We start from the raw sequence: 21,045 nt of genomic DNA, 5'->3' as shown, positions 1-21,045 counted from the left end.
TGATAAAATTTTCTATAGAAATAAAATTTTGACAAAATTTTCTATAGAAATAAAATTTTTGACAAAATTTTCTATAGAAATAAAATTTTTGACAAAATTATCTATAGAAATAAAATTTTGACAAAATTTTCTATAGAAATAAAATTGTGACAAAATTTTCTATAGAAATAAAATTTTGACAAAATTTTCTATAGTAATAAAATTTTGACAAAATTTTCTATAGAAATAAAATTTTGACAAAATTTTCTATAGAAATAAAATTTTGACAAAATTTTCTACAGAAATAAAATTTTGACAAAATTTTCTATAAAATGTTCACAAAATTTTCTCTAGAAATAAAATTTTGACACAATGTTCTATATAAATAAAATTTGACAAAATTTTCTATAAAATGTTCACAAAATTTTCTCTAGAAATAAAACTTTGACAAAATTTTTCATAGAAATAAAATTTTGACAAAATTTTCTAGAGGAATAAAATTGTGACATAATTTTCTGTCGAAATAAAATTTTGACAAAATTTTCTATATAAAATTTTGATAAAATTTTCTATAGAAATAAAATTGTGACAAAATTTTCTATAGAAATAAAATTTTGACAAAATTTTCTATATAAAATTTTGATAAAATTTTCTATAGAAATAAAATTTTGACAAAATTTTCTATAGAAATAAAATTTTTGACAAAATTTTCTATAGAAATAAAATTTTTGACAAAATTTTCTCTAAAAATAAAATTTTGACAAAATTTTCTATAGAAATAAAATTGTGACAAAATTTTCTATAGAAATAAAATTTTGACAAAATTTTCTATAGTAATAAAATTTTGAAAAAATTTTCTATAGAAATAAAATTTTGACAAAATTTTCTATAGAAATAAAAGTTTGACAAAATTTTCTATAGAAATAAAATTTTGACAAAATTTTCTATAGAAATAAAATTTTGACAAAATTTTCTATAAAATGTTCACAAAATTTTCTCTAGAAATAAAATTTTGACACAATGTTCTATATAAATAAAATTTGACAAAATTTTCTATAAAATGTTCACAAAATTTTCTCTAGAAATAAAACTTTGACAAAATTTTTCATAGAAATAAAATTTTGACAAAATTTTCTAGAGGAATAAAATTGTGACATAATTTTCTGTCGAAATAAAATTTTGACAAAATTTTCTATATAAAATTGTGATAAAATTTTCTATAGAAATAAAACTTTGACAAAATTTTTCATAGAAATAAAATTTTGACAAAATTTTCTAGAGGAATAAAATTGTGACAAAATTTTCTAAAGTAATAAAATTTTGACAAAATTTTCTATATAAAATTTTGATAAAATTTTCTATAGAAATAAAATTTTGACAAAATTTTCTATAGAAATAAAATTTTTGACAAAATTTTCTATAGAAATAAAATTTTGACAAAATTTTCGATAGAAATAAAATTTTGACAAAATTTTCTATAGTAATAAAATTTTGACAAAATTTTCTAAAGAAATAAAATTTTGACAAAATTTTCTATAGAAATAAAATTTTGACAAAATTTTCTATAGATATAAAATTTTGAAAAAAATTTCTATAGAAATAAAATTTGGCAAATTTTTCTATAAAATGTTCACAAAATTTTCTCTAGAAATAAAATTTTGACACAATGTTCTATATAAATAAAATTTGACAAAATTTTCTATAAAATGTTCACAAAATTTTCTCTTGAAATAAAACTTTGACAAAATTTTTCATAGAAATAAAATTTTGACAAAATTTTCTAGAGGAATAAAATTGTGACATAATTTTCTGTCGAAATAAAATTTTGACAACATTTTCTATAGAAATAAAAATTTCAAAAACATTTCTGTAGAAATAAAATTTTGACCAACTTCATTTTATAGCGAAATTGTACTGTTTTTACCCATTGCTTACCTGGCTATATCGCTTCACATTAAAAATAACAAATTTTTACCCAATTAACACACTAAAAATTGTATGTATTTTCTGTTTTTTTTTTTTTTTACACAGCTGAATGTGCTTTGCGTTCTTTTTTGTTTTATATTATTTCGTTTACGAAACCATTACAGACATGCATGAATAAAGATTTCAAGCCATTTCCGTTTATTGCATTAATTTTGAAAATATTGTGCTACGAAGAAACCAAACTTTAAAATATGTATGTATGTATCTGTGAGCATGTGGTAATAATGTCATTAGCTGGTCTGTTTTCTTGTAGTACTGCAAAAATAATCTATGAAGGACTAAAATAAAGAGTGAACATGATCTTGCTGTTTAAAATCATCTAAGCACCTTTCCCGTAAGCATTTCAAAGTTCGAAGTTTATCACCATCGCTAGTACCCTTCCACCATTTTGTTGATTTGGAGACACTTATGGGTTCCCTAGGGAATGTAATGAGAATGAGTTGACTTTTGGTCACTATAAGAAGTTGATTTTCGAGTCGACCAGCATCAAAAATCGATATTCAAAATAAATCAAAATTCGATTTTAAAGATTACATAAAGTCGGTGACGATTTTTTTGCTAGGGCTACAAAAGTCGAATTTCGACTTTTACGATTGTGAATTTAATACACCCCCAGTGGGTGGTAGCCCGGTTGCCACAGTTGGTAAAATTCTACCAAAATTCTACTGTTTGGTAGATTGGCAGAATGCTTGAGGTGTTGGTAGATTTTTCAAAATATACCTCTCCCACCAAGACGTACTACAATTGTCTATAGATATAAAGTTTTGGCCAACTTTTCGACAATTCCCAGCAAAAACTAGGTAACCACATCTCATTACAGTGTCATTGCACGTTGCATTACATTGCGGTGAGTTATATTATATTCATTTAGGAGTATTCTTCATAAATATTTCATAATAATTGTGTTTTAAATACATAACCTTACCACCATATTATATATTAAATAAATACTTTATTATGTATATTATAAAGTATTTCACGAATCCAACTCCCTTAAACAACCAATTTTTATTTCCATTTTAAGTTTAATTTTACTTAGATGAATATATTACCCCATGTTCCAATATTCGGAATCGCAAGTCGAAAGAAATTACTTTTCTTATAAGAAAATAACAAGATACCCTCGGCCTATAATCCAATTTCATTTTAAACATCTCATTAAAGACAACTATATAATTTTTTTTTTTTGATTTTCTATTTCTACAATATTCGTTCCTACTCAAGTATTGTTCATCTTACAGCATTACTGGGCGTATTTTGATCCAATGTAATCGGCGAGTGAAGTCATTATTTTCGAGACTTGGTTACCAGAGTCATTATTTTACAAACTTTTGTATATCTACATATAAGTGATTACATATTAGGTGAACATATGCTCTAAATGCACTACTTATTTCATGGCCGAAGGTATGCTTGGGTGAAGTACTTTCCTCGTAGGACATGTGTATGATTACATTAATCCGAAGCGATTCCAATTTATAAATGGTTAACATATTTCTTTTTGATTGTGATTACCTGCAAGATTACCGGGTAATGAGAGTTTTTGCTGGGTTTTGACAAAATTTTCTGTAGAAATAAAATTTTGGCAAAATTTTCTATAGAAATAAAATTTTGACAAAATTTTCTACAGAAATAAAATTTTGACAAAATTTTCTACAGAAATAAAATTTTGACAAAATTTTCTACAGAAATAAAATTTTGAAAATATTTCCTCTAGAAAAATTTTGAAAAAAAAAATTCTATAGAAATAAAATTTTGACAAAATTTTCTATAAAAATTAAATTTTTACAAAATGTTCTATAGAAATAAAATTTTGACAAAATTTTCTGTGGAAATAAAATTTTCTATAGAAATAAAATTTTGACAAAGTTTTCTGTGGAAATAAAATTTTCTACAGAAATAAAATTTTGACAAAATTTTCTAAAGAAATAAAATTTTGATAAAAGTTTCTACCCGTGTAAAAATTGGAGGATCCAATCCTATCTAATAATATCAAATTGGATCTAATTGGATCTGTTCAGATATTGGTTCAGACATAATTAGATATGCACAGATATGCTATATATGGTGCTAGATCTGGTTAGATATAATTGCAGATCTCATCATATATAGTATAATATCTAATTATATCTGGCATATCTAATAATATATGCTTGGATAGGATCATATATAGCACTATATCTAATAAGATATGGTAGATATAACATCATATCTGACTATATATGGGGTTAAATAAGGTCCAAAATATAATAAAAATCATGAACAAGTTAAAAAGATTTTTGAAATACACGTCTAAAAAACTATTCGAGATATATACACAAAGTTACAGATGGAAAAATAACTTTTGTTTATTTAACGAACTTACATAATACATCTTAAAGTATTTGGCAGTTTATAAACATGTTTTTCGAGTTTCAGAACATGGTTGAGCTCCTTCACTTCAGATGGTTTAACAATCTAAAACAGTCAGTTTTGGAAATGGATATAATGAACAACGCCAGTTTTTAAATGTTTTATCGCGTACTGCTGGTTGACGTCAAAAAGAGTAATAAAAATAAATTGTTGAAAATTCGCAAAGAAACGCCTTTCTTTATTAATTGTACTGTATAGATATTAGTTTTGGTATTTTTATATAAAAGGGATGTGTAGATATTTGTATCCATTTGACACCTCGAGTAGTAAGAAAAATGTGGGTTTCATCAAAACACTCATTTAGTATTTGTCGTTCCCATGCGTTTGGAGTTTAATTAACCTTTCATCCAAAGCATTATTTAGTATCCTAAGTAGATTACAAAATGAATTTTTATTTTGAAATATACTCATATAAAAAGACTGCTGTAGGAAACATTGACTGCTGATTTTTTTGGTAAACAAAAAAGTGCTGTTTTCGCAGTTTTTCTGCGAAAGTACAATCTGTTAGTTTGGAATAACAGACATACTGCCCAAAAGTTAGTAGTTTGTTTAAATAATAGAACTTCAAACATTAAAAAACATTTAGTATATTTTGATTATGCACTAACATTTCTGAACAAGTCGCCCTTTTTAATATATGTCCCACTCGGAGATAGTAATTTACATTTTATTTAAAACATTTTTAATCGCGGGAAACGTTTCCTTCAAAGTAAACGTTGCCCAGATCACCAAAAAGTCGTACCTTGAGGATGGGGGCTTCAATACCTTCTTGGTTTTCTAAGCAAGAAGGTGACGCAGGCACCGAAGTGAAATGAGTCTCATTAGTCCAGATGATTTTAATATTTATATAGTAAATTTAATTTAAAATTTCAAACAACAAAAGTTTCTTCTTGTTTCATCTATCATACGTACTAATAAATGGGTTCTATACATTATAAAAGTGCTTCATGTTTTTAGTGTCAACGATCCATTAGTTTTAACAACAACCTCAATGTCATTATGTCAAATGTCAACGCCGTCAGGGGCATCACTTCCAAACAAATTTAACGCAAGACTAGCTGAGAAAATTAAGAAATTTAATATAATTGTTTTAAATGTGTTCCTTTGATAAAGTGTATATCGTTTCCTTTGTTGCGGAGATTATGTAGGTAAGTAGATTGTATTTGTTATTTCCTTAGTAGTCATTTTCATATTGTTTTACTATTTTCTAGATTTGGAAAAAAAGGAAACCTCAGTGGTGTACTGGTTAACATGCCCGCCTTGCATTCAAAAGGTCACGGGTTCAATCCCAGTTCCGACCAACACCAAAAATTTTTTCGGCGGTGGATTATCTCCTCGCAGTAATGTTGGTGACATTTCTGCTTCAAAGATTCTCTAAGTTGTTTCAGCGCAACGTGAAATGCCGATAGGACTCGATTATAACAAGGAGGACCCATGTTATTGAGCTAATTATTGAATCGAGCAGCAGTCAGTGATAAATGAGATGTTGATCACTGCGATGTCATGATGGTCTGAATAGTATGTATGAGCCTAAAATAACAGCCTATCGCTATACCTAACCTAATCCCGAATACACTTTAAATGTGAGTATTAAAAGCAACATAAAATTATATGGCAATTTTTATTGCAACTTAAAGAAGAATGATCCAAAACAATACTAATACTTGCTTACATAGTTCAATATATTCCCACAGTTTTTTTATTCCTATATTTGTTTAATAATTGGTTTTTAACTTAATTTTATTGCAGATTGCCTTAACGCTGTAATACTTTAGTCGCGTGTCTAAGTCCAAAGCAGAAGAAACAAACGAAAAAACCCTTGGACAACACTATAACTCAACTGTCAATACTCTTAAATAGCTTTGATGGATCAATATAAATTAAACATATTTATTATGCACATACTTTTTGTCTGTATTATTAAATAAAACAATTAATCTCATTTTATATACAAACTATGGGCTTTTATGTGTTGAAAGATCTCGAAAGATACAATTGTATCAAATAATATACAATTATATCAAATTAGATCTGATTAGATGTGTCTCATTTTTGAGATCTGATCAGATCCAATTTCATAGTATTTAGATCTGACCAGATATAACCATTTTTCGGATCTGCTCAGATCTGACCATATCTTGGCTCAGATCTAACCATATCAAATCAGATCCCCCAATTTTTACACGGGTATAGAAATAAAATTTTGAATAAAAGAAAATTATAAAAATCCACAGCGACCTTATCACCCATCGGTGGGTTAAATATGAATTGAAGATTTTGCTAACATTTAACAAATATCAATCTCTTATGAATCAATTAAAAAAATAATTGATTTCATTCAATGGAATACTTTAGCAGATTTTTTGGATTGTTAAAAACTTAATTGGACCACAATTAATATAAATTAAAATGGAAGCTTTGAATGAAACCCATATTTAAGCTATACATGTAAGATTAGTAACTAAAAATAAAATTCTCATCACATAAATGTGTATTTTGTTATAACACGAATTTCTTTAAAATGTCTATCTTATCTCTAAATTTTCTTATATGTGATATTTTCATGCTGTTCTCGATTGGGGGGAAATTGACAAGAATATAGACAAAATAATAATTAGAAATTTATTTATTTTATTTTTGTTTGTTTTTGTTTTGTAGTCTCAAAATGTGGAAGGAATGCTGAGACTTGTTTTTAGGGTGGTCTGTTGTTGTTTTTGTGGGAAATATTTAAGTGGGCTAGTCTTTTGTCTTTTTTCTTACGGGGGTTTTTGGGAAAATTTGAAATCTTTATTTTACTTGAAATGTTGTAATGGCAGTAGAATTTTCGTTTCTTGTGTCCTCTTTCGAAGACTGATGCAATATTTTTGTTTTTTAATAATTTCTCGTTTTGTGTTTTTGTTTTTCTATAATTATTGGTTTTTCATGTTTGTTTTTCGATTTGTTGTTTTATTAATATTATCCATAAAATAATAATAAAATGTTAAAAGTTTAACTAGGTTCTTAAAATCTAATGAAAAAAAGATGTATGTTTATGTATACATAGACGAATATGTATGTAAATTTTTTATGCAAGGTTTATTTTTCCTTTTTTCTTGAATTTTGTTTTGTTTTTCTTAATAAACATCGGTCTAGCGGAAACGTTTTACGAAATGTAGACGACGGCATTGACTACAATCCCGGTTATCTCATCTCATTCCATATTTTATTTATATATAAATTTAGAATTGAAACGTTCATTCAATTCAATTTCGCATACATTTCCTAATGTCTGTCTGTTTTGCCTGTCATCTTGGTCGGGTCATGCGTGTCGGGTCTGGTTTGGTCTGAACTAATCTGTGGTCGGTTTATTTTTCAAGTATCTTGGGGGTTATTGGCTGTAATCAATTTCATTTATAGTATTTGTTGTTGTTTTTTTAATAGTAATAGTTGTGGGTATTTTGTGTTGTGTCTATTTTTCTCCGATATGGGCGACTATTGTATATGCATATGTATATATAGGGCTGATTTTTCTGGTCTATTTCTTGGAATTTCGTCAAATTTTAGGATGGTTTTATTTCTTTTGTATTTTGTTTTATGATGCTGTCTAATTAGTTTTACTTTGAATCACCAATTTCTCCAATGTCACGCGAACGCCATCTTTCGTCCCAAAATGCCAACAATTGTCTTTCAAATTTGAGACGAACTAAAGCATTCGTTTAGTCATGGAAAAAAACCGGATGGTTTTTGTTTAATGCTAAGTTTATGTTGGTTTTTGTTTTACTCAAACGTATAAAGAATTTAAAATGTATGTTTTTCGTTAATTTTCTGAATTTTTTGTTTTTTTTTTTGTATTGAATTGTTTTTTGTTTTACTCGGTTTTCTATAGATGTATGTACAATGGGGTGTGTTGGTGTTGTTTTGTTGAATTCAATTTAGGACTGCTCATCTACAAGGAGCATTATTTGTTGTGTGGTTGTTGGTGCTGGATTCCTTGTACATTCAACTTGATGGGCATTCCAATCCTTTCGTTGACAAAATTCTGAACAATAGGGCGTCTTCCGGCATAATGAACATTCCGCTAGGGCTTCGCGATTGCAATTAGCGCACTACAAGAAACAAAAACAAAAAAACAATATTGATAAAAATAAAATTAAGGGATAATAATAAATATTTTTTTCAACGGACTATTATTGACCATATTTGATAATTATATAATATTCACAATATCATCTTATTTAAAAAAAAAAATTTTCTATAGAATTAAAATTTTGACAAAATTTTCAAAAAAAAAAAAATTTTGACAAAATTTTCCATAAAAATAAAATTTTGACAAATTTTTCTATAGAAATAAAATGTTGACAAAATTTTCCATACAAATAAAATGTTCACAAAATTTTCTATAGAAATAAAATGTTCACAAAATTTTCTATAGAAATAAAATTTTGACAAAATTTTCTATAGAAATAAAGTTTTGACAAAATTTTCTATAGAAATAAAATTTTGACAAAATTTTCTATAGAAATAAAATTTTGACAAAATTTCTATAGAAATATTTTGACATAATTTTCTATAGAAATAAAATGTTGACAAAATTTTCCATAGAAATAAAATGTTCACAAAATTTTCTATAGAAATAAAATTTTGACAAAATTTTCTATAGAAATAAAGTTTTGACAAAATTTTCTATAGAAATAAAGTTTTGACAAAATTTTCTATAAAAATAAAATTTTGACAAAATTTTCTATAAAAATAAAATTTTGACAAAATTTTCTATAGAAATAAAATTTTGACAAAATTTTCTATAGAAATGAAATTTTGACAAAATTTTCTATAGAAATAAAATTTTGACAAAATTTTCTATAGAAATAAAATTTTGACAAAATTTTCTATAGAAATAAAATTTTGACAAAATTTTCTATAGAAATAAAATGTTGACAAAATGTTCTATAGAAATAAAATTTTGACAAAATTTTCTATAGAAATAAAATTTTGACAAAATTTTCTATAGAAATAAAATTTTGACAAAATTTTCTATAGAAATAAAATTTTGACAAAATTTTCTATAGAAATAAAATTTTGACAAAATTTTCTATAGAAATAAAATTTTGACAAAATTTTCTATAGAAATAAAATTTTGACAAAATTTTCTATAGAAATAAAATTTTGACAAAATTTTCTATAGAAATAAAATTTTGACAAAATTTTCTATAGAAATAAAATTTTGACAACATTTTCTATAGTAATAAAATTTTGATAACATTTTCTATAGAAATAAAATTTTGACAAAATTTTCTATAGAAATAAAATTTTGACAAAATTTTCTATAGAAACAAAATTTTGACAAAATTTTCCATAGAAATAAGATTTTGTTGTTTTTGATTAGAGCTTAATACCATGCATTGATTAACTACAATTGTAGCTTAACCAACAGAGAAAATGTATGCTTGTCAAATTTATTTGGGCAAAGCCCTACAGACTGCAAGACGTTGGATGGGCAGCTGTTTCGGAATTACCACATTCCTCATCAGCATCCTCTACTTGCAACAAAACTATCAACAAATTATCAGAATAAATTCGAGTAATTCATTAAACCCAAAATGAATTACAATTGAACCTAGATATTCTTAGAGTACAAGTTTTCATTAAAATTTCACTTTTACCAAATATGGGATTTGATATTATATTGAAATGTATTATTAGAGTATATATTATTTTATGATCTTACCTTTTTAGCTGATATTAATTCGTTGCCATGTAATGAACCCGATATATTCGGATCATCTAGATCTGCATGCACTTGAACTCGCATCGCTGCTACAGCTGCATCACGTTCTTTTTGCAATATTTCGATTTTGCGATCATACGTATTCTTTAGATCAGTCAGAATGCGTTTGAAATCATTGGTGGCTTTCACCATTGTGCAATAAACATTTTCTAATGTTTTCATTGTTTGACTATTATCTAACAATGCAATTGACCCCGGATCGTTGATGTTAACCACAAATGTTTCCCTATCATAGGGATTACCAATTTGCGTTTGATCCACCAATTCTGTTGATGTATCAAGGCTGTCGTTAAGTGTCGGCCATGGTTCATCCTTGGAGGTAATATTATCTTCGGTTAAAAACATATTATTATCATCGACCACAGTTGCCTGTGGTGGTTCTGTATTGTTGACAACATTATTATTATTGTGTGTATTACGTTTACGTTTCGGACCCATATCACCATCTTCACCTTGGATTCGCTTTCGGCGTTTGTACGGTGTAAATAAACGTACGGGTCCCGAAGCTGAAATGGATAAAAAATCATAAATAAAAAATTTATTAAATTGAAAATTGATTAAATTGTACTCTCTCTGTATAAATAAAAATTATGTGTATATTCGTGATCGATAAACTCAAAAACTATTGGACCGATTTTGACCGAATTTTATATGCATGCTCTATGGGCCGTGGAGAGTGTTTCTGTGTAGTTTTAAAATACGCCCGGTAGACCGCTCAATATTTAGCTATTTTGTGTTTTTACATAGTAACTAAAGAACTGCTGCATCGATTTGAACCAAACTTTGTGGTCTATGGGCAGTGAGGAATGTGTCTGCCTAGTTTGAATTTCGTCCGACAGACAGCGCTTTTGTTTTTGCACAGTAACTCAAGAACTACTTCACCAATTTTGACCAAACTTTATGTGGATGATCTATGGACCGTGCCGAGTGTTTCTGTTTTGACAGAGGGCGCATAATTTATTTATATTTTTGGACCGTAGCAAAATATGTAGTTTTTTGTGGTTTGCTCGATGGAGATTAGCTCGATAATCCTATGCTGTGTTTCGCTGTAGGCGTGGAGTCCTTAATCAGCATATAGTAGCGTTCATAAGGTCGATACCGATCCATACCTAACATCTTTCCTTTAATGGCATGCTGCATCTATTGCATTTAGACATATTGGCCAAACCGTCGGTTGCGCGGGCTATCGATGTGGTCGGAAAAATTGGGATTCGAAATATAATCTAAAGACCTGGAACCTGGCTGAAATATTATAAATATTATCGAAAATGGCCTTTTGCTGTCGCAAATCTGTCAGCGAGATGCCTGAGCAGTACAATAATCAACTAATATGGGTGCCTGGCCACAGAGACATACCAGGGATTTGTAAGCGGTGGCATTAGCAAGGCTAGGAACTACCTGGACCGATACACAATATATTCAGCACATCTACTTTTGATATTTAGATGCTCAAGACCACAAATCGGAGGGTCGGTTTATATGGGGGCTATATTAATTTGACTGATATAGCTCATCTTCGAAATTGACCTGCTTGATTTCAGGACGATTGTGTCATTATTGATGTCTGTAGAGCGGAGGTCTTACAATTTCTTTTTGATTAAGAATATATATACATTATATGCTATGCCATTGCACCACGTTGGCTCCCAAGTCGGTAATAAAATTTTCAATGTGTTACAACTGGATTAGCAAACTTATTATACCCCATCACCAATCTGCGATAGTAGGTACCAAAAAAGCCCCTGGCGCTTTCAAAACTGTTTGGAACAACCGCAATCAAAATATTTCCTAATCCATATACGAGGTTTAAAAAATTACGTTTTTCGGTGCTGGCAATATAAACGCTTCGGTGCTGGCAGTATAATTGGATGTTTAATGTCAGCATTTACAGTACAAGGACAGGCATATAGAATTCTTATTGCCTATTCCTGATTAACTATAAAAACGTTTGCTACTATATGTCCTTGGCAATTCTGAAACAGAAGTCACAACCAAAAATGCAATTGACACGGGATTACAGGACGCGATTTTTCAATTAAACATTTTGTTTTCTATGATAAATAATTTAATACACTGACTTTGATTTTCTAAAAGAAAAACTGACGGACCAGCCGCGAGGACCGTATCCAGATAGTATAGAATAAAAGTAATAAATAAACTATTGATATTGTTTTTTTTTTTATCTTTCGATAAACACTTACCAGCTTCGTCATCGCAACACACAGTACAACTGCAATTTGTTGCGTGTGGTGTTAATGTGCCCTCGTCAATAAGTGATTGCAGCGATTTGCCGCCATATTTTATGGAACGTTTCCAATCTTTGCTAGAGCCACGACCACAGGTCTGCTCAAATTCGCTGGGTGTCAACCATTTGTCTTTGTACTTAACACAACGTCCACGGCCGCCCGAACCCAATTTGCTGCGATACAATTCTGCACTGGTGGTCTTGCACCTTATGGGGAACACTTCCATTTGCGAGGTTTCGGGCCAACTGACACCCGATCCGGAGCCACAACCCGAACCGGGACCGCCATGGACTAATTGATCACCGGTAACAGTACTGTCGTGACTATTATTGCTGCCCGAACCATCGTGATTGATGCCCATAGTTGTGCCACCAACTCCTGTATTATCACTCTGTTGTTGTTGATGTATGACAATGGTTTTTAGATCACCACCAACATTTCCCACCACCGTACCACTGGATATATAGCCATTGTTATCGACGCACAGCATCTGTTTGAAATGCGGTAAATGATCGGGTGTAATTACATTAAAAGCCGTTCCAGCGATCATAGAACCAATTGGCAGGGAAACGGGAACCGATACAACACCACCACCACTTCCTCCACTATTCTCGTTTGATGACGTTACCATATGTACTTTAGCTTCCAGCTGTATATGTGGAGAGAATAGGTAATGATCGATGGACCAGGGTCAGCAAAAACATTGTACATCATCATCATTGCCACACATCACAAACAGTTTTGCGGATTTCGAAGAAAAGCGCGGTGGAAGTATTGAAAGAAAAAATAACAACAACAATAACAAAACCCAATTAGAAAAAAATGTACACAAAGTTAATTAGATGCGATCATTTTTGTGATTTTTTGGAAGGGAAATATAACACATGTCAAAGGCCCAAAAAATATATACACAATTTTCACCAATCTTGACAAAGGTAGAAGCGGGCGAGCGGGTGGTCAAGTGGGCGATATCTGTTTAGCTATTGGCAAATATTTTGAACTAATCTAATGCTTCGTAGGACTCAGGAGACTTACTATACCCACATTATTTATTTACTTCAGCCAATAGTATTAGTAGTCGTGGAATTTGACCATATCGCTTCATCCACTTGCTTGCCTTGCCGACTTTTCTCTATTTGTTTTTCTTGTTTGTTGGGTCTTGTGTTTATTTCCCAGCGTACGCACCTGATGACCGGAACTCTCCAAGATAACTTCTTCTTTAACATCACGCGTCTCATCACTGAGAACTGCTAATTCTTTTACATCACGTATCCTACTTAGATGCATGTCTTGTTCCATAGTTTACAGCACTATGGAGTTTTTTTTTCAATTTTTGCCAGTGTCTGCTTTGCTCTTATTCGTTGGTTTTTGCTTGCACACACAAATTTTCTTCTTAATTTTTCCTGTGTAAAAATATTTTAGGCGGTATTCCAGACGACTCACTAAACGCATACACTTTCCGCACTATAACTAATATACCAAATTAAAATTTAATTGGATTATTTTCTCTTGCAGGGCTTTTCATTAACAATAAATCACATTTTTTCGTATAAATAAAAATAAAATCTTGGTTGTGATTCTGGTACACAGTACAAAAAGTATTGTACTGTCAAACTGTATGTGTATGTGTGTGTGTGACATTTAAAATGGTGTTGCCACATCAGTGGCTACTATTTGACTGCCACTTTTTGACAATACGCAATACAGTGGGCTCTGCGACGTATGCTTGGAGTGCAAACAGAATGATAGCGAATATGTGTGCGAGCACTGTCACACATGGGCTTCCCTGCTAACATCTTTTGAATTTGACGGCACTACTGAGAATCCCCATCACGTCGAAAACAATCGTATACGACATCAAAAACTCGTCGGAAAAGCGGCGTCACTATTGAGAAGTTGTACCACGCCAAGTTACTACGAAAAAGTTTCTCATCAGTGCAATTATTAGGTGCCTATTTAGATCAATTTCGAAGGACGCCAATAAGAACCCCTGCAAACTATCAGAAAAAGTGCATTTTAAGGTAATTGTAGAAGAATCATTGTGGTCAAGTAAAACACGATTGTGTAGATGTTTATTGATTTGATTAAACATTTATAATTTCTTATAAATATAACATTTTTCGGTTTATCTCATCACATTTAACATAATTTTTTGCATTAATAAAATAATGATGTTGAGTTTTAAGTAGCAAGTTACATATTGCAGCGTCTATCAGCCAGTTTGCTTATTTTCGATGGAGACAGCGTGCCTGGAAAATATTTGAAAAACAATCACTTTATTCTATTTGGAAAGTCGAAAATTGTTCACCACCCTGCCAGCATTTTAAAGTTCCATTTCAACCTCATCGTTACCACAGACTCGTAAATGTCACTTCAACCATCATGAAAAGGTACATCAAAAAGTACATGCAAGTAATTTGCCATCCCTACTGTTAATATCTGAAAAACAATCACTTTATTCCATTTGGAAAATCACCAAATTGTTCACCAATATACCTTTCACAATTTTAAGCGTAATATCTATGTTTTCAGAACTTTATTTTCGTTTTTATTTAAATAAAATATAACAAGCTGGTTGCGCTTGGCGTTTCACAAAAAATAAAATGGCTCTTCTAATGGTGTTTTCTTTTCTGAAAAAAGTGCTTTGCCTTCATTTTGTCTGTACAGAATGCGCATTTTTAAAATGTTACCAGCAACCTAAAAATATGCTATCATTTCAGCGGGCAGAAAAGAATTCAAAGAAGGAGGCAGGGCAATCGCAGCACTCTCGTTTGTTGGCAGTGCTGAAAATGCCCGTAATTTGCCTCTATGCGTGGCGCTATTTTCACAACAGAATTTGAAGCCTTTTCGCACTTTTGCCTGTTTTTTTTAGAAAAGAACCTAAAAAGTAAATTTTCCGGGTAAAATGCAAAAAAAGTGCACATTTTTAAAAGAAAAGAAAACGCCATAACAGTAGTGATGGCAAAATACTTTCATGTACATTTTGTACTTTTTGATATGCTTCCCCCATCACAGTTCGCGATGGTTGTGGTGACATTTACGAGTCTGTGGTAGCGATGAGGATGAAATGGAACTTTGAAATGCTGGCAAGGATGTAACTTGCTACTGGTATCTCAACATCATTCTTTTATTAATGCAAAAAATTATGTTAAATGTGATGTAATAATCGTATAAATGTTATATTTATAAGAATTTATAAATGTTTAATGAAATTAATAAACATCTTAACAATCGTGTTGTACTTGACCACAAAGATTCTTCTACAACTATCTTAAAATGCACTTTTTCTGATAGTTTGAAGGGGCTCTTTTTGGAGCCGTTCTAAATGTATATAAAAAGGCACTTAATAATTGCACTCATGCGATACTTTTTTGTGGTAATTTAGTAGTAACAACTTCTCAATAGTGACGGCACTTTTGCGAGGATTTTTGGATATCGTATACGACTGTTTTCGACGTGGTGGGGTTTCTCAGAAGCGCCGTCAAATTCAAAAAAAGGTTGGCAGGGTGGTCATTGATGTATAAATGCCATAATCTAATGAGCGGCCAGATTATAAGTTTATACGGACGGAATATCTGTGTTTGTATGGAATCTTACAATGTGGCCAATCGCTAAGAATTGTCGGCGATGACTAAATAACCGATAAATGTTACCATTACCCTAAAATTCAAGCAATGTTAGCAGGGTTGCAACGTAAAACTGTGGTTTTAAATGAAATATTGTTTTTCGAAACCCTGTGGTAATTTTCTTTGTAGATGTATGTTTGCCTGTGCACATAAATAGAAAATAATAGCTCAACGATTAATTTTATGCAGAGATAATAATTTTCACTGTAAGTGTCTATATTAATTTAGAACTTTCGCGCTAAAATTGCCGGTTACTTTATTTTATAATTCATTTTAGATGAAATAAACATTCTCAGTTGTTGCTTTTGATCATATCTACTTTTCCAGTTTGTAAACAACAGCTATAAAAACCACAATCGAACGAATTCTAACTCTTTATCAATGCGAACACTTGAGATTTGAAAACAAGTAATTCAAGACCAAATAATTCCCCTTTACGTTTTATTGGGCAATGGTAACTCTAAACAACAGTGAACGGGAGCAAATCAACAATCCACTCCATCGAAAACGTCTATCCACTATTCCAAATATGTTGGCAGATGTCGATGTTTTTTTAACCAATTACACTATTGTGGATCCAGAGATATACCAACTATGGATCGAAGGATTCTCGTGTAAGTAAAAGTATCACAAAGCACCTTCGAACATCTGTTTATAAAACAATTTCATATCTTAACATTGCATTTATGACTAACTTGAATGGTACGGGGGACACTTGGTTTTCTTCTCCATCATTTTCTTGATCTGGTAAAACATCATTGAGTTGGTTACTGAAATTAAAGGCGAAATATTATTAAATGTTTCAGTATGCAAACATTTGATGAATGTATCGAATTGATATCATTAAATTTGTTTAGGATATATATTTACCTTCCATCTTCATGGACTTCTTCGATATTAGTATGGATTTCTTCTATTTCTAGTTTTAAATCATGTTCTTCGAGTGCCAACACATTCTCATAATCTTCTCCTTCTTCTTCACCTTCATCTTCTTGAAGATCTCTTCCATTGGTTCCATTGGCTTATGAATTAACTGTCTCAGTTGGGTGTCACTGTCCATAGCCATACATTGGAAGTTATAGCTTATTACAAGTTTTTCCACACATGACTCAATATCATTGTGGAACAATTACATCAAGCATTTCAATGATTGTATGGTTATCATCCACATAGTCATAGATTTGATAATACTTGCTGTTTTCATCGAGTGCGTGTGCGACACGCAGATGTAGATTCTAGAGACATCTTAATTCAATTAATTTTTTCATATCTTAACATTGCATAGCCACCGAAGCTGTCTGTTATCTCAAACAAAAGGGATTTGGACATTTGCTTGGTGTTCACATAGATTTGATAACTTCAGATGTCCTGGATCATTATAGGACGTATTCCTTGATTGAGCGTCTATTACATTCACCCATAAAACTAATAGAACAGTCATGCTTTCAACTTGAGCCAGAGACAAGAGATTTAATCATTGAAAAGTGAGTAGTATCATTGGTATTATCTATAAATTTGGCTTTTTGCTAACGTATTGACTTTTTTCGTTTTTGTCAGGTATTATTCCATAGATGATGCAGTCGCACGTGAAATTCTTGGAAAAAAATTGTCTTCACGTTATCGTAAAGATTTGGATGAAGTGGCTGAGAAAACTGGTGTTAAATTGAAATCATGCAGGTAAGGAGAGTTGAGGAAATGTGAATGGTAATTTTATACTTGGTACACTACTAAGGGGATGATTAGTGCCAAGGAGGAAACGATCTACTCCCAATAGTGCATTTTAGAAAGGTACAAAGCAGGCAAGTGGTGAGAGTAAAAATCGACAAGGGTATGCAACTGCTACTGAGATTGGTGCACTCCGAAACGATTACTTGGTATAAGACCTCCCACTTCCAATCAGTGAAGGTGACAGAAGGCGACTTAGGAAGACAAAATCGGTGCTATCCCAGTATTCGTGCGGTATCTGGGGAGCCAGCGCGGTGCAATGGTTAATATGCCCGCCTTGCATACATAGGGTTGTGTAACATGGCGTAATTGGAAGCAGTATTTAATTAGATTCATTTTGTAATTTGAACTCATGTGGCTTTTAGGACTTGGAATCGTCGCACATTAAATTTCAGGTGAATGGGTCGAAACATAAAACTTTCAGCCCGCAAAAGAACTCAGTTTTGGGATAAGATTAAAAGTTTGGTATAAAGTTATGCTGTATACCCTAATAGTAATACCAGCCAACCTTCTGACCTTTTTCAAGTCGAAGCAAGAATGATTTCAACTCATATACGGACTGACATCTAGAATAAATATTAAATTAAATATTGATTAAAAAAGTTTGAATTGAATATATTTTGACGCATTAAAAATGTGATGGATATAAAATGCGGATTTCATTCGAGTGAAGCAGATCGATCTATTTTTCTTATAGCCATATATTTTATTTTTAGGCGACAATTCGATAATGTCAAAAGGATATTCAAAGCGGTTGAAGAACTGCCCGGAAACATCACAAACAATATAAAACAATTATTCAATATACCCGATGAATTAGCCAAGTATGTATATATGCTATAGTAGAATTGAAAATTATATATAATGATTTTATTTTTGTTTTAAGGAAATATGCTTCCATAGTATTTTTGGCATGTTTACGCTTTGAAACTTCCAAGAAGAAACTACAGTATTTAACTTTTAGTGATTTATTTGCTTGTTCCCAAGCTGTTATGATTTATTGGACATATACGTATCAACATAGCGGACCGGAGTATTATGACACAGAGATGGATAAAGAATTCTTATTGGACTTGAGGGAGCTGAGATGTTTACTAGACAAAGAAAAAGAAATAAAGCAGTATGTATAAAAACAAATTAAATAAAGGGAATTTATTACAATAATAATGAAATATTATAGCTTGGTGTGTTTGCGTTTAAAACCGATTTTATTGGAAAGAGCATTTCATGAATTGGATACCAACTTTAGGTATTGATATTTTCGTATATATGTAATTTGTTCGTATATAATTTGCTTCCTTTTGTTTGTGGTTTCTATAGATCATATTGGCGTTCTTTAATAACCATAGCATGTAATTTACATCGTAATCGAGAATTGCGAGATTTGTATGTAGATCTATGTGAGAAATTAATTGAACCTTGGCGACAAAATGTTTGGGCTCGTGAACATGTGAATAAATTTTTGGCTGCTATTACCCAAAGCGTTTTGGATTTAGAAATATCTAGGTATTATTGAACATTCCAATTAAATATCTTCTTATTAATAGTTTTTCTTTGTCGTTGTAGAGACCAGGAGACCCGATGTCTTTGGGATCGTTATATGCAAGTTATAAGCATTTGCTTGGATAAAATGTATCATGCTTAAGATTCGTTTTATTTTTTTTTCTTATACTGTTTCTTATATGTTTTTTTTATATATTGTTTTAGTTTTTAATTCTATATTAGAATCATTTTGTTAAAAACAAATAAAATAGTTTTCTTATAGATCGGCATATGGAAAACATCCCAAAATTGATATGGATAAAAGAAAAGGTTTGGAAACCTTGGTATCTACTCTTAAGACCAAATATGCTCCTAATTGTAGGGTATCATGTGTGGTATGCTACTTTTGCTAATACAGCTAGAAATATGATTAAATTCATCTGATTTATTCAGTCCTAATCATAAGAAATCTGCCTGTATAAATTCGACAACACCAGTTTCAAGAAAAGGTCAGATCTTTACAACAGGCAATTCTTTGCAAAAGTCAATTGTGGCCAACTTTTAAAGTCGATTTTCCATTTCCATTGATTGTTTTCGAACTGGAATTGGAAAATTAACAAAATCCATCCTTATTTTATTGTCTTTAGTTTTTATATTAGGCTCTGGGGATTCTTTAGATCATTATAGTCTGATGGAAACTATTGAAAAGTTAGATTAAAAAAAATTGCCAGATATATCAAGCGTCATTATCCATTTCGAGAAAGCGATGCGTCCACAGAGAAGTTAGTGTCAGGTCTGCGAAATGATACCATGCAATGTAAAGAAAGTTTCCACATATACATGAATTCTTTGAGCCCAATTTAGACTGTTGCATTATCTGGAATAAAATCGATATAGGACTTCTAACCTGTGCCCCCTCTTATTACTACGATATGACCTTCTAAAGTGTTTTTGTATGTGCCTGCCTCAATGGCATCTTGGTTCATCTCACTGTACTATTTTCAAATGCAAGTGATTCAGGAGAATAGCGATCACTTGCTTCACCTTTTGAATGTTACTGTCGGCTAGATTCTGGACGAAGTTTAGTCTTGATTTGATCTGGGCATGTAATAGATCGTAGGCACAATTTTAATGATTATATTAGTATTGGTAAGCCTTATGTTACCAAAAGGATCTTACAAGGGATGTAGACCACGGTAGTCACAGTTGGTAGAATTCTACCAAAAATGGTTTACTGTTTGTTAGATTGGTAGAATTCTTGATGCTTTGGTAGATTTTGCAAAATATTCTCAAGCTAAGGGGTACCTCAAAAAAAAAAAAATACAAAATTTTTCTATAGAAATTGAGATTTCCTATAGAAATGACAAAATTATCTAGAGAAATAATATGTTGACAAAATTTTCTATAGAAATACAATTTTGGCAAAATGTTCTATAGAAATCAAATTTTGAGAAAATTTTATATAGAATTAAAATTTAGGCAAAATTTTTAATAGAAAGTAAACTTTGAGACAATTTTTAATATATTCAATAAAAGTTTCTATAGAAATACGATTTTGAAAAAATTTTCTATAGAAATAAAATTTTAAAAAATGCTTCTATAGAAATAAAATTTTGACAAAATTTTCTATGGAAAAATATTTGAGAAAATTTTCTATAGAAATAAAATTGTGACAAAATTTTATACAGAAATAAAATTTTGACAAAATTGTCTAAAGAAATAAAATTTGGACAAAATTTTCTGTAGGAATAAAATGTTGACAAAATTTTCTATAAAAATAAAATTTTAAGAAAATTTTCTATAGAAATAAAATTTTCTATAGAAA

The 21,045-nt window shown here is 30.5% G+C and overlaps 2 protein-coding genes and 2 long non-coding RNA genes across 4 annotated transcripts; 2 read left to right on the top strand and 2 right to left on the bottom strand.

The window, feature by feature from the left end:
- The first annotated feature begins 3,927 nt into the window (after window positions 1–3,927).
- On the top strand, window positions 3,928–6,332 carry LOC142233231 (uncharacterized). The gene is made up of 3 exons (XR_012721363.1): window positions 3,928–5,525; window positions 5,589–5,960; window positions 6,127–6,332. It is a non-coding gene; the product is annotated as an uncharacterized LOC142233231 (long non-coding RNA).
- Window positions 6,333–7,302: 970 nt separating this feature from the next.
- Window positions 7,303–14,010, bottom strand: Deaf1 (deformed epidermal autoregulatory factor 1). The gene is made up of 4 exons (XM_075304077.1): window positions 13,573–14,010; window positions 12,343–13,036; window positions 10,082–10,647; window positions 7,303–8,462 (listed from the first exon to the last, which is right to left on the bottom strand). The coding sequence occupies exons 1-4, from the start codon at window positions 13,684–13,686 to the stop codon at window positions 8,289–8,291; spliced, it is 1,548 nt and encodes a 515-aa protein (XP_075160192.1). The 5' UTR covers window positions 13,687–14,010; the 3' UTR covers window positions 7,303–8,288.
- Window positions 14,011–16,317: 2,307 nt separating this feature from the next.
- LOC142234446 (acidic fibroblast growth factor intracellular-binding protein-like) lies at window positions 16,318–19,519 on the top strand. The gene is made up of 8 exons (XM_075305576.1): window positions 16,318–16,627; window positions 17,299–17,497; window positions 17,571–17,690; window positions 18,455–18,562; window positions 18,625–18,858; window positions 18,919–18,987; window positions 19,059–19,244; window positions 19,305–19,519. The coding sequence occupies exons 1-8, from the start codon at window positions 16,465–16,467 to the stop codon at window positions 19,381–19,383; spliced, it is 1,158 nt and encodes a 385-aa protein (XP_075161691.1). The 5' UTR covers window positions 16,318–16,464; the 3' UTR covers window positions 19,384–19,519.
- Window positions 16,426–17,303, bottom strand: LOC142234447 (uncharacterized). The gene is made up of 2 exons (XR_012721626.1): window positions 16,884–17,303; window positions 16,426–16,783 (listed from the first exon to the last, which is right to left on the bottom strand). It is a non-coding gene; the product is annotated as an uncharacterized LOC142234447 (long non-coding RNA).
- Window positions 19,520–21,045: the final 1,526 nt, after the last annotated feature.

This window comes from Haematobia irritans, chromosome 4 (assembly GCF_050003625.1).
Source record: "Haematobia irritans isolate KBUSLIRL chromosome 4, ASM5000362v1, whole genome shotgun sequence".
NCBI classification, from domain to species: domain Eukaryota; kingdom Metazoa; phylum Arthropoda; class Insecta; order Diptera; family Muscidae; genus Haematobia; species Haematobia irritans.
Note: the sequence above shows the minus strand (reverse complement) of the source record. Positions and strands in the feature narration are given on the sequence as shown.